General features: G+C 58.9%; 1 protein-coding gene across 20 annotated transcripts in view; it reads left to right on the top strand.

Annotated features, from left to right (window-relative positions):
* The first annotated feature begins 477 nt into the window (after positions 1 to 477).
* MBP (myelin basic protein) overlaps positions 478 to 13573 on the top strand; it is a 117227-nt gene continuing 104131 nt past the window's right edge. For 2 of the 20 annotated variants that reach the window (XM_047086272.1, XM_047086273.1), the window contains exon 1: positions 480 to 722. In XM_047086272.1, coding sequence (XP_046942228.1) covers positions 564 to 722 — 159 coding nt within the window. In that variant the 5' untranslated portion in view covers positions 480 to 563. Of the gene's footprint in view, positions 723 to 2934; positions 3029 to 3084; positions 3110 to 3299; positions 3325 to 3407; positions 3602 to 3787; positions 3812 to 13573 lie in introns of those variants that run through there. The other 18 variants (XM_047086285.1, XM_047086286.1, XM_047086293.1 and 15 more) reach the window with 15 other exon arrangements.

Consider the following 13573-nt stretch of genomic DNA (forward strand, 5'->3'; position numbering starts at 1 on the left):
CAACCACAGGGCTTGCTCCCATCACATTGCGAGCCCCCTTCCCAGTCTTGTTTTTCTCCTGGGCACTTCTTTATAAGGATCAGGCCCTCATTCGACCCGTGATCTTCCTGTTGGTGAGCCCCCACTGCTAGGTCAAACCCCTGGGACAACTGCAAGGACAACGAGGACACCAAGGAGACGCTGCCCACCCACTGGTGTCCTTGCATTCCGGAGAAGGTCCTTGGCGCTGGGTGCGTGGGGCAGGACCGTGTGAGAAGGAGGCTTCGTGCCCGCCGCTGTTTGTAAGTACCCATCCTGCCACGCTCTGGGCGCAGGGCCCCTGACGGGGTGTGTTATCTGAACAGCCAGCCCGCCCTTACAGAGCCCTTATCTCTCCCTCTCCCCCTCGGCTGGTGTCCGGTCCCGCGAGACCCCTCCCCCGCCCCGGCCCAGCAGAGGCCTGCCTGTCGGTGAGACCCCTCCCTCCCTCGGCCTCGGTGCCCCTCCCCACCCTGCCTGTCCCAGTGGGCACCGTCTTCAGTCACCCCCAGCAGCGGGCCCCGCGGGCCTGAACTGCAACAGCGATGACAGGGGGGTGTCTGCTTCAGCTGCGCCCTCGGGAGCCCAGGGCCCTTTGGGACGCGGGAAGCAGGTCCCGTCCCAGAGCTGCCTGGAGGACGCAGGGCGGAGCCTGGAAAGCCCTTCGTGCTGGAACCAGCAGAGGCCCGAGCACCATTTCTCAGGTTGGCACCGCACACCCTAGGTCCTCCCAGCTCGCGGGGGCTGGTGCCCGCCTGCCTCCTTCCCCATCTGGCTGTGCGCCCCGAGGGGGAAACGGCCACCGGGTTTTCTCGGCGCCCGTGCAAACACGACCATACGGCCCCGCAGTGGGGCCCTGAACCCGCACACGGGCTGGGCGAGCCGGGGGCGGGGGGATGGGCACGGGGGCCCAGGGCACACAGGTGCTTGGAGCCGCTGTGGAGGCCACGGGGACATCTGCGAGTCGGGAGAGGAGTGTGGGGTGACGTGCGGGGGGTGGGGGTCGTGGCCACGGTCTCGAACCCTCGAGTGTTTCCTCGTTCACGCGTCTTGTGCCGCGTTGTGCTTAATTGCACTTTCTGGAGCGCACGCCCCTCGTCTACCGGTGTTTGTGACCCGAGCCGAATCCACCCACCTCCTAACCGGGACGTGTGAGGAAGCAGTCCACCCCTCCAGCCTTTGCAGCTACATTTTCTGCTTTGCGAAGGTCACCGGCAGACTGTCACTGACGAACCGGGGTGAACGTGGGGGTCTGTCCTCGTCCGAGTAAAGACGCAATCACCAAGGTGCAGTTTGCTGGTGCGGAAGAGAAAGAAAACTCAAAATGCATGCCGTCTTGGCCACTGGAAATTATTTAGGTTCATTTGTTTACTTCTCTGGCTGGGGTCATCTGAAGTTCAGTTCCACTCAACGCAAATTACGGAGTGTGTGTCTGCAGCAGGATGGCGTCCTGGGGGTCCGTCCCTGCCCTCCTTGCCCGATGTGTACGCGGGTCGGCGGGAATCGTAACAGGATCTTCTCAGAAATACCAAAGAGAGGGCGAGGCTTGGGTCATCTTTCCCTCACTTGTCAAAAGACCTCTTTCGGTTTTATTCAGCAAAATGGATGTCTGTGTTTTGTTAAGGCTGTGTGGCCATCTTTACACAAAGCGTGACTCTCCCGAAAGTCTCCCGACTTTCCAGACGCTGGAAAGCCCTATGACTGGACCTTCCAAATGCCACCTGTCGCTTTACCGAATAGGGTTCGTTAGTCCCTCACACACATCTTCTTTCAAGTACCCATGGATATGAATTTGGGGGCACTGTATCTCCCAAAAATATGCACGGCGGAATTTTATAAATACTTTGAAAAGCATTTTAACCGCCAAGCCGGAAATTTGCAAAGACCCCCGCTGGCGTTTGTAAAGTTTCTATAAATCCCTGAAAACCAGCAGAAGCAGCTGGAAATGGAAGAAGGATGCTGTTTCAGTGTGGCCTAAGGGACTCCCCCCCCCCCACCCAGCTTTCAGGAAAGTCTGCAGGGTATGACCCCAGGGAGGAGGGGGAGGAGGAGCTGTTTGTGATGCAGAAACAGACATCCAAACGGAAGCCAGGTTCTGGGCTCCTCTGGTCTGAACTTTAAGAAGCTTGGGGTGGGGGTGGGGGTGGGGGTGGGTGGGGGGGGCTGGGAGTGGGTGAGTCAGGGACCTGGGAGCTGCCTGGGTCTGACTCAGGGCCCTGTGCGCCCTCAGTATTAGCCGGGCTCCCTCACTCTTGCCCTGTTTCCCCGTTTCCGACCCGGAGCCCGAGGGCATGAGGCAGGAAAATTGTAAGTGTGGCACAGGGGCGTGAGGTTTCCACTCCTCCTCCTGACCCCGCACCTCACACTCGGGAATCTGTCTTTCCCGAAGAGAGGATCAGGTTGAACATTTATATTACTGCAGACAGATTTCTCCTAGAATCACCAGCACCTGAACTTGGTTGCCAGACCCCTGGGGTCCATGAGGGCGGCTGGTTGGGGCAGACAGCCGTGAACCCACACATGGCTGGCCCAGGGGACACAGGCTCGCTACAGACTTCCCCCTGCTCCTAACAAATACTGCCGCTCCCTGTGGGCTCCAGGGCAGTGACAGATTCAATTCCCTGACCCCGAGTCCAAGTCAGGAGGGACACCAGCGTGTCCTCTGTCCCTCCCACCTCCGACCTCCCCACCGCCAGGAGGAGGCTGGGAGCTGGTGGGGGAGAGCCCACCTGCCCATCAAGTCCGTGTGTCCAGATGACTAATGTGCAAACCGCAGGCTCCCTTCAGGACCAGAAGTGTGACACTGACCAGGGGCCCGCCGCTTGGGTGACCCAGGGTTCTTCGCCCCTCCCACTTGGCCGTTTTCCGGTCTGTTTTGTGTGTGTTCTCTCCTGCCTCCTCTGGGGACACGCTGAGCCCCCACGGAGCCCCTGTTTGTGGTGCCGGGATCCACGCAAAGCTAATGACCTGGGGCTCCCAAAGGCCAGCCCCGGGAACTCAAGGGGAGTCGGTGGGTGGATTCGGGCCCGCAGCTGCGCTTTGGACCTAAGTGGCCAGGCTGAGAAACGGGGGCCTGGAGACGTTATCTCAGGTCCCTCCTGGCGGCCTGGGGGTGGAGCGGGTGGGGTTGGGGTTCAGAGGATTGGCCCCGGGAAAGGTTCCCAGAGAAGCGGTTCGGAGGCGGCCCAAGCCGGCCTCGCCCCGCCGGCACCGACTCTGCGCCCCCGTCCCCGCGCGTCCACGGCCCTCCGCGTGGCCAGGCGGTCCCCGAGCGGTCCCCGAGGCGGTGCGGGGGCGGGGCGGCAGGTGGGCGGGCTCCGCGGGCGGCCGTGTTTACCTGGCTCGCAGGAAGCCGGGGCGGCGGGGGCGGGGGGCGGGGTGCGCTCCGGGCCGCGAGCAGCCGCCGTCAGTCACCGCCGCGCGCCAGCGAGGACGAGCCTGCGGCCCTGGCGGCCCGCGTCTCCCTCCCCGGAAGGCGGCGCCGGCAGCTCCGGGACCCGGCCGCCCCCGAGGGGGACCCGGGCAGCGGAGAGACGGCGTGGGAGCCCGCGGCGCCCCTCGGCCTCGGAGCGGCGAGCGCGCGGTGGGTGATCGCGGCGGGGGCGGGCGGGGCGGCCCGGAGCGGGGACCTGGTGGCGGGGGGGGGGGGGGGGGAGACGCGGGGCGCGGGGCTCTCCGGGGCAGCGGCGCAGGTGGCGCGCAGGAGGCCGCCCGAGGTCTCCCTGCGAGCTGGTGGGCGCGGGTGTGGACGCCGGTCTACAGCGGCGGGCGCGGGAACCCGACGGGTGGCCGGGTATGGTCTCTGGCGGGGTCCGGCGGCCCCGTCGCGGGAAGAGCGGGCGGCCTGGGGTTGGCGGTGGGGGTGGGGTTCGGGGGTGGGAGGTGACCGAGGTCAAAGGAGGCGGCTCTGGGCGGCGTGGACGCGGGTGCCGGAGGCGGCGAGCTGAAGAGCAGGCTGGGGGGGGGGGGGTCCCTACCCGGTTAAAGTGCCTGCCGATTCCCCGCGTGGAGCCCCGCGGTCGCCCCCGCCCCGCCCCAGACGGACCAAGTTTCCCTTTGATCGCGGGGGGCGGGGACCGGAGACGCCTGGCTTCCGCTTTCTCGGGGCCTGTCCCACCGGGGTCCACCTGCGCCCACCTGCGCTCCTGGCGCCTGGGAGCCGGTGGCGCGCGCGCCCCTCCTGGGCCCGACGCGGGGGGCGAGGGGGCGGTGACCCCCAGGGTGTGTGTGTTGTGCTCTCAGGGCGGTGGCGCCCAGGTGGCCCGGGTCTTGTGGGATGCTGGTGGCGGCGCCTGGTTTCTTTTAGGATCTGCTTTCGCCCCTCTTATCGGAAGGCGGAGTGGAGTTTGCAAAACGTGTACGTTTTTTTGTGGGGGGGGGGGATCTCAGTAAGGCTCTGGCAGGAAATAGGCGCGTTCTGGTTCCTGTTCTCTGTTTTCCAGTTGCGACAACCTGAGAGGCAGCCACATGTGTTGCGTCCCTCTCTGCTTGAGGTAGCAGGGGTGTGTGCTGAGGGGTGTCAGCGTGGTTCCGGGGGGGGGGGGCGGCTCATCCGGCCAGGGACACCCACGCTGCTAGAAGAAGGTTTCCAGAGGAAGTGGAGTGTGGGGAGCATCCTACCTGACACCTGTGTATTTGAGATTTTCAGGGGCCAAGGTCAGGGAGACATTTCACAGACCGTGGCCTTCAAGTCAGGGACCACCCTGAGAGACATCACTGCCTGGTGTAGAGCTGGGGAGCCTGGGACACAGCGGCTCTTGAAGGGTAAGCCAGGTGGCCCGCACGAGGCGGGCAGCCCAGACAAGGAAGAATGCCCATCAGTAGTTTCTGGTGGGTTTTTTTTTAATGGAATGAACAAAAACCTGAAGGGAAGGAAACCGGTTAAAAGTTACTGCACAACATCGCTTAACAGTAACTCTCAGGGATGGAACTGTTCTGAAATGACTACTTTTATTAACCTGGGGTCACACAAAAGTATTTGGTTCAAATCCACGGTGAAAATCTTTACCTAAAGTATCACACTCTGCCCCCAGACAAGAAAGTTTGGGAAAAGTCACTTGCTCTGTGATTTGCCTCTGAATCCTCCGTGGTGGTTCTGAACGCTGGGTCTTTCTTGCTGCCTGGTGGCTGATGGCAGTGACTTTGTGCTGAAAACTAGACCGTAGCCTTCCCTGGGATGTTCTGTTGCCACCCGAACTTCTAAATGTCAGTTGAATCACGTGGTCGCCGACAGTCAAGTAAGACGGTGCCACCCCAGGTTTCCACAGCCCGTCCTTTCTAGCCACCACCAACGTGCACCCTCCCCCCTCCCTTCCCCCCTCCCCCCTCCCCCCTCCCCAGGCCCTTGGCACCACAAGTCCTGTTCCCCATTTTCTACAACTTCATCATTTCGAGAATGCTGTAGAAATGGAGTCTCACGATATGCAGCCTTTCTTTTTGACTGGCTTTTTTTTTTTCCACTAAGCGCAATTCTCTTCAGATCTGTCCAAGTTGATTATATATCTGGCGGTCTTTCTGTTTTATTGCTGAGCAGTATTTCATGGTACGGATGGACCACTCTGGATTCTTTGGTTTTCAACCATTCACTCTTTGAAAGGCACGTTGAGGGGCGCCTGGGTGGTGCAGTCGGTTAAGCGTCTGACTTCAGCCAGGTCACGATCTCGCGGTCCGTGAGTTCGAGCCCCGCGTCGGGCTCGGGGCTGATGGCTCGGAGCCTGGAGCCTGTTTCCGATTCTGTGTCTCCCTCTCTCTCTGCCCCTTCCCCGTTCATGCTCTGTCTCTCTCTGTCCCAAAAATAAATAAAAACATTGAAAAAAAATTAAAAAAAAAAAAAAAAAAGAAAGGCACGTTGATCAGTTTGGGGTTATTGAGAATAAAATCGCTGTGGCCATCCACGGACAGGTTTTCCTGCGAACATAGTTCTCATGTCTTTGGGATACACGCCTAAGAGGTCAATTGCTAAGTCATATGGTAAGCGCATGTTTAATTTTATGAAAACACAAACAAAAACAGCTACACTCTCTTCTGGAATAGCTGCACCATTTGCGTCCCACCAGCAAGGGAGGAGTGACCCAGGAGGCGCACAACCTTGTGGGCATTCAGCGCCCTTGCTGCTTTTCATTTTAGCTGTGAGAACAGCTAAGGTGTCTAACGTGACGTCCTGATTTTAATTTGCACTTCCCTCCCGGGTAACGATGTTGAAGATTTTCATGAGTGTAACGGCCATCTGCGTATCCCGTCGGTAAACAGCCTGCTCGTGTCTGACGGGCTGTTTGGCCTTGATCGTCCTTAATGTGTTCTAGACGCGGGTCCCGGTGGTTTGCAGTGATTTCCTTTTATGAGTTGTGATGGCGGGGGTGGGTAAGTAAGAATTTTCTGTGAGCCTGACATCCTGGAGGCTTTTCTCCCGTTGTTTTTTTCTACGTGTTGCAGTTTTGCATGTTCCGCTGAAGGCTGATTTAATTTCTCCTGAAGCGTGGGGTGCAGGTTGAGGGCTTTTGGTTTTGTTCGGCTGGTTCTGGCCTGAGTGTCTGGTTGTTCCCAGGGTCACCCCCCCCCCCAAGGTGCTTTCCTCCTTCGTCAGATTTGTGCGCGTCTGTTTCTGGGTTGTGGGTGTCCGTTCCGTCCGCCAGGACTACACTGTCTGCATTACTGCCCCGGGGGAGTAAACCTTAACGTCAGGCAGACTGGGTCCTCTCTGCTTTTCTTTATTAAAAGCATGGTGGCCGGGGCGCCTGGGTGGCTCAGTCACTTAAGCGTCTGACTTCGACTCAGGTCATGATCTCGCGGTTCATGGGTTTGAGTCCCATGTCGGGCTCTGTGCCGACAGCCCGGAGCCGGCTGTGGAGCCTCTGTCCCCCTCTCTCTCTGCCCTTCCCCAACTCGCACGTGAACTCTCTCTTTCTCTCCCTCTCAGAAATAAATAAACATAAAAATTTTTTTAATTAAAAAATAGAAATCGCGGTGGTTCCTGAGGGCCCTGTGCCTTCCCACGCAAGTGTCACAACAGGCTTGCTTACACCAGAAAACTCTCCGTGGGATTTTGACTTCCTTGTGGCTAATTCACTTTCTTTGAGAGTGAAGGGGTTAACATTTTCCAGAACAAGAGAAGGGAAATGCGGTTTTATTGGTAATAGGCGATGAGCCACGTTGCACGCTTAGTGTTACGGTAGAGATAAATACAAAAAATATACCAAAAGGCAAGTAACAAAGGGGAAAGAGCGTGGGGAGACGGGGCTGAGAGGCAGAGAGCAGGGCAGGGGCCGAGAGAGGCTTTCTCAGTGCCTGAGGGCCTAGTTCTTGGCCACACACCCCCCCCACACACACACACAGAGACACAGACACCTACACACTTCTCCACACACACAACCTGACACGCACACCCCCACCTGCTTGCACCTGGATTCCGTGTGTGCTGGCCGATGTTGGGGACACTCCCCCATGGGCACAGAAGAGCTGCCACTCTGTCCCCAAAGGTTATTTTAAATAAGGGTTAGTCCTCTGAACCTCTCGGCCCAGGAGTTTCTGTTTATGTGACACCTGTTCTTGGATACAGACATACATCTTCAGGACATCCGTAAAACCCATTCAAAGGCCTAACTAAGCTCCCCCTCCCCCAGTCAGACGTGTTTTCTGGAAGGACGCCGACGGACTAATGGTGGACTCTGCAGGAAGGCTGCGTGTCCATGGGTCCAGGCCCTCCCTGGCGCCCAGTGGGGAAGCCTGGCAGTGCTCCTTCTCAGTCCCTCAGCCAGCCGTCGAATCCCCAGCAGGCCCCCTCCCGGCCACCCCCTAGTGGCACCAGCAGGCCCAAGGGCTCAACCCCGCCCCGTGCCAGGCCGGCCACACGAGCGCCTGGGGACCGCTCAGAAACCAGAGGCCTTTGCAGAACAGCTCTTCTTGGGAGGAAAGAAGCCGATAGGAAAACACTCACTTTTTTCACGTGCGGGAGCATGAGAAGCTCTCTCCTGATGGGGGTAAGACACAGCACAGCAAAACCGACCCCGACTTTGAAAAGGGGTCAGCGGCTCGCAGATGATAACCGAGCGGGTGACACCTTTCAGAGTGTGAGGGGGTTTCTCTGAGGCCCGTAGCCACAGCCTTCTTACAGGAAATGAGCTTCTGCTCAGAGCCCCTTGGCTGTTCTTCTTGAGGATGTAGTGCTTCTCTTTGCTACGTGATGTACAGTTTATTTTTTTTAATTTTTTTTTAACGTTTATTTATTTTTGAGACAGAGAGAGACAGAGCATGAACAGGGGAGGAGCAGAGAGAGAGGGAGACACAGAATCTGAAAACAGGCTCCAGGCTCCGAGCTGTCAGCACAGAGCCCGACACGGGGCTCGAACTCACGGACCGCGAGATCATGACCTGAGCCGAAGTCGGACGCTTAACCGACCGAGCCACCCAGGCGCCCCTTGTACAGTTTAAAACACAGCGATAGTCACAAGAGCCGTTCAGTATTTCATTAAGTGCAGCGGTTTTCAGCAGCACACGGATTGTGATTTATGCCGTAACGAAGGCTTCGGGTTGGTTTATATATCTCCCCTGTTTTAAAACCGCCCAGAAAGGGGCGCCTGGGTGGCTCAGTGGGTTAAGGGTCCCACTTAGGCTCAGGTCATGATCTCGCGGCTCGTGGGTTCGAGCCCCGCGTCGGCTCTGTGCTGACAGCTCGGAGCCTGAAGCCCGCTTCGGATTCTGTGCCTCCCTCTCTCCCTGCCCCTCCCCCACTCTCTCTCTCTCTCTCTCTTTCTCTCTCTCAGAAATAAACAAACGTTAAAATTTTTTTTTAATTTTTAAAATTTTTTAAATTAAAAAAAAAAACTTAAAAAAAAAAAACGCCCAGACAACCGCGAGGGCTGCTGATGCTCCTGTACGCAGACGTGACGGGATTGTACTTGCCTGCGGGTTTCCTTGTGATCGGTGGTCAGCATCTGGTGCTGACCACCTGGACGTCTGGTGACCGTGCGCTCTGAGTATTCGGCAGCTGGGCCCTCACTCATCACGGCGCCACGTCTCTCCCCCCCCCCCCCCGGCCCAGCGTGGGGCCCACTGCCAGTGCTGCCCCCCCGGGGATCCGGCCCAGCGTCTCCACCACCCAGCGGCCTGGGGCCTGGGGAGACCCGGCTCCCCGGGAGCAGTGCACCTCACTGCACCCCGTTGCGTGAGGTTCGCGTCTCAGAGAATGACTCCTCTTTGCTGCAGTGCAGTCGGGTGACGGTTTGTTTTTGTCGGAGAGGGTGACGAGTGTGGCCGTGCCGGTGGTTTCGTTTTAAAGTTTATTTAGAGAGGGAGAGAGAGAGAGAAGGAGTGATCGCCTGTGAGCAAGCGGGGGCAGGGCAGAGAGGGGAGCGAGGCGGAGCCCCAAGCAGACTCCCAGCTGTCCGCACAGACCCTGACGTGGGGCTTGATCCCACGAACCGTGAGATCGTGGCCTGAGACGAAATCAAGAGTTGGACCCTTAACCGACTGAGCCCCCCGCCCTCCCCCGGCGCCCCCGCGGCCCCAGTGTTTTAAGTAAGGGTGGGAAAGGCGGGGCTCCCGAGGGCCTTGTCGCCACTCGCTGGCCTTCCTGCACAAGTGCCGTCCCCGCCTTGTGGGGTTGGGCGCCGTGGGATCTCCCCCACCCCAGCCACGTCCTGCCCGCCCCTCCAGGGACAACGTCGGTCCCTGCCGGCAGGAGCCGAGAGCCGGGCAGATGCTCCTCCGGCAAAGACCTCGCAGACACACGAGGCCACCGCCTCCCCAACCAGCAGCCGAAACAGAGAGGAAGGACTCACGCAGGCACAGTTCTTCCTTATCCGGGTCCCGTGGAAACCTGGAGGTGAAGCTCGCACAGAGCGAACCCCCCCCCCGCCTCTGTGTAGATTGCCAGGGGGTGCAGAATCGGCTTGGTGGCCGGCTGGCGGGGAGCCCGCGGGCCCCGTGTCTTCTCACGAGGCTGCTGGGACAGGGTTGGGTCAGCCAACCACCTGCGCGCATTTCATCCAGATTCCTGTGGAATGCAGAGTCCCGGGCCCCCGTTTCCGCCGCACCACCCATAGCTTGGGGATCGGGCGCAGGAGTGTGTGTTCTCGTAAGGTCCCCAGGAGACTCCGAGGAGCCTGCTCTAAGGGAAGGAAGGAGCCGTGCCCAGTCTACACGGGGTTATCCGAGCGTACACGCGTGTGTTCACACACGTTTTCATAAGGGCACCGAAATCCGTGGGTTTCACTAGTCGAGTGACTTTGCATCAGAAAGAGGGACCCGTGGGAAATAAATTCTATGCTTCCGTGTTTTTATCTGTGTCTTGTTTGTTACTTTCTCCGTATTTGGAGAATAGCTTTTATTTCCTGCCTAGTGGGCCCTGGCGCCTCTGAAGAGGAGTATTTACGGGTGCCCCTGTTCTCATCCAGATGCCTGGACACCTGAAGCCTAACATTTTTGCGAAACTCGCTCTAAAAGCAAACACTGCGAGCTGTGTTGCAGGCTTCCCAAATGCAGCGAATGCATGATTAATCTTTTAAAACCCGTTGACCATGCTCCGCACTGCGTTCCCAGGTCCACCAAGATAAGACGGGTGTGGTTCTTGGCCCGAGAGGCTTCTCCGTATTACTGGGGGGTTAGATGCACACAGACAGGTTTCCCAGGGCAGAACGTCTGCCCACGGCCCCGCGCTGCACACAGACAGCCACGCCGCGGGACTGCTGGTGAGCGGGACTCCCGGGAGAGGGAGGGAGACAAGGCCGCCTTCCCCAACAGCACTGCGCAGTGAGGGGGACTCTGCCCTGCACCCAGGTCCCTCCCAGGCCTCCTCCTCCCCCAGCAGCCCCGCACCGTTCCCTGGGGTGGCCTGTCTGGCCGCTCTGGAAGTCCTGCTTCCTCACAGGCCCTCTCGTCCCCGGGGCCCTTCTCTCGCTGTGTTTCCAGAGTGTCCACCTTCCCCGCTCAGCTTTTAGCAGCGGTGGCTCTTGTCCGTGGTTTGGTAGCGTTTTGCCGATGAGGGATGGGTGTTGGCTCCCGCCTGTGCGTTCTGGGCAACCTCCACGTACGTCTACTGGCCTGGGTGTCATTTCACAGCGTGTGGGGCTCGCGCTTGCCGCATCCACGGAGGGACGGGCTCTGCTGATTCTGATCCATCACCAAACAGCTGACACAGCAGGGTCCGGATTGTGCAGGAGTACGCCCAGTCCTGAGGTTGACTCAGCTTACTGTCCTGCCTTGAGAGACCAGACGAATTTAAGCAGGAGTTTAATAGAATTAGGAAGTGGTGGTGTGTGTGTGCTTGTGTGTGCGTATGTGCACGCGTGGCCGTGAGGGTGCTGTGGTTGTTTTCTTTCTGGTTCCTTGGTGTCTGAAAATGTAACAACCTTGGACTAGCTGGGACCGAGGGTGCCTGAGCGTCAGCAGCAGCTGCCCTGTCCTTCCTAGAAACATGAAGACGATCGATGACACTTCAGAGACGGCGTAATGCATCCGTAGCTTTCGCTCGTCGCTGTGTGTTGCTGTCTGAAAGGCGGTGTGGTTCCAAACGGGAGATGGTGGCTCTTTTATTCTCTCGTCGTTTGCGTATGTCCAGACTCACTTTGCAAGAGAGAGGGATTTAGACCAGATGCTGGAAGCTGACCTTACTCATTTCAGGCTGCTGGTGGGAACTTGCTCTGTGAAGCAGGGTGTGAAAATGCACTGAAAATGCAGTGCAAAGTCACGGTCAAAACCACATTAGGGAACCGTCCTAACACCATCTATAAACTCGGGTCCGTAGATCTGCCTTTACAGGGGATTAGCAACACCCAAGTGAGTGTGCTGTAGGAAAAGGACGTTTTAATGGGAGAGTACATTAGAACCGGGACAAACTTCAAACCCCTCCAAAAGTAAAAACGCAACTGAGTTTGCTCATGAAGAAAGAGACGGTCGCCGGTGGTGCCTTTGCACGAGCTACCGTGATCCGGTCACCTCAGACCTTGCGTCTCCGCGACGTGACTCCATTTGCTCTCGTGACGTGGGCTCCAAGGGGAATTTGAGGAAGGCACCCCGGGCTCAACCAGGGTTTGTCCCTGACCTCCTCCAGTGGAGTGACACTTAATGACCGTGACACCTGTCATCGGGTGGGGTCCCGGGCGTGGTTGCTCTGGGCTCCCTGACTGATCACAGACATCTGATGGTGTCTGGTGGAGGCCAGGGGAGGGCAGACGTGAAAACGTGCAGACGGGGAAGCCCAGGCCCCACGCCGTGCCTACAGTGAGGTCTTGGGACAGCCTCAGCCGTGGGCCTGGCTCGCGCACCAGTGGTCCCTGCTGGGCTCCTCTGCCCCTGCAACCCGGCCGGTGGCCAGATAACCAGGCTGCCCTCCACCTGGTGGCCAGTCGCCGTGCCGGATGCTGCTTGGATTCACCTGGCTTCGGGTGCTTCTATTTAACGACATTTGGGCGAAGTTTTATTAGAATATAATGTCTGCCTTAGCACCCTGAAAGGGTAATTAACTCACGTAAGAACGCTCGCCCCTCGACATCTATTACACGCTGTAGTATGTTTCCACGTGGTGTCACCCAGGCCTGTCGTAACCAGTGACTGGTGAGCTGAGCACAGGTGCGGCTTTATGTGACCCTGGGGCCACCTTGTCTTCTGAAGGGCTGCGTCCCACGTCTGTGCTGGATCACCTCCCGGACCCATAGGAGCCCGTGTTTGCCCTTGACCGTGGGCACCTGCACACAGCGTGTGGGGGAGGCTGCTGGTCCGGGGCTTCCACACCCTCCACCACATCTGCTCCTCTGGTCCCCATGTGACCAAGCGTCAGAGGGCTCCGTGCGGAGCTGAGGGCGGGGCCTGCGACTCTGGCCACCGCCCTGTGTGCTCGGCACCCCAACCAGCATGTGGACCCACGCTTCCTTTCTGGTTCCTTCTGAGCAAGGGCTTCTGTTTTCAGAGGGCTCTGCCCCGAGACGGCCTTTCAGTGCCCCTGGATCCGAAACTCCTCCCCTGCCGGTGCACCAGGCTGGACGGACCTCCCGGCCGCTCCTACCCCCCGGGCCTCCCCACGGTTCACAGGTTGCTCCGGTTCCGTGGGATGCCACAGACCGACGACGGGTCTCCAAACACACGTGTGCCGTGTATGTGTGTGTGTGTGCACGTGTAAATGGGCATGTGCACGTGTGATTGAGAGGGGACAGCTTCGAGTGCCTACGACGTCCTGGTCACCGTTGTGGTGTTGGGAAGGTAGCAATGTGCCTCTGAAACTGGCCTCCGACAGCCTGTGGGGTTTTCTTTCCCAGGCGGACCCTGTCTCGCTCTAGAAGGGTCTCAGGCACAAGTAGGTTAGGTGAGGTCTGAGGATCTGCCTTCAAAGTGACCGGCGGGACAACACGTCTGTGTCCTCCTACCTCCCCAGATCTCAGAAGAGGGAGAGACACAGCACAGACGCACCGTGCATGGGCGTGCACGGGCGAGTACACGCTCGTGTGGGCACGTGACGCAGGCCAGCTCTTTTCGCCCTGCTCCTCCGATGCTCCTTCTGGCACCGAGCACCAAGGAGACGCTCGCGTCGTGAGTTTTCATAGCATCTCGTCCTGGACTTGGCCTC

Source organism: Lynx rufus, unplaced genomic scaffold (assembly GCF_022079265.1).
Source record: "Lynx rufus isolate CCGP_SWC_20201006 ecotype Redwood Valley unplaced genomic scaffold, mLynRuf1.p SCAF_20, whole genome shotgun sequence".
NCBI lineage: Eukaryota > Metazoa > Chordata > Mammalia > Carnivora > Felidae > Lynx > Lynx rufus.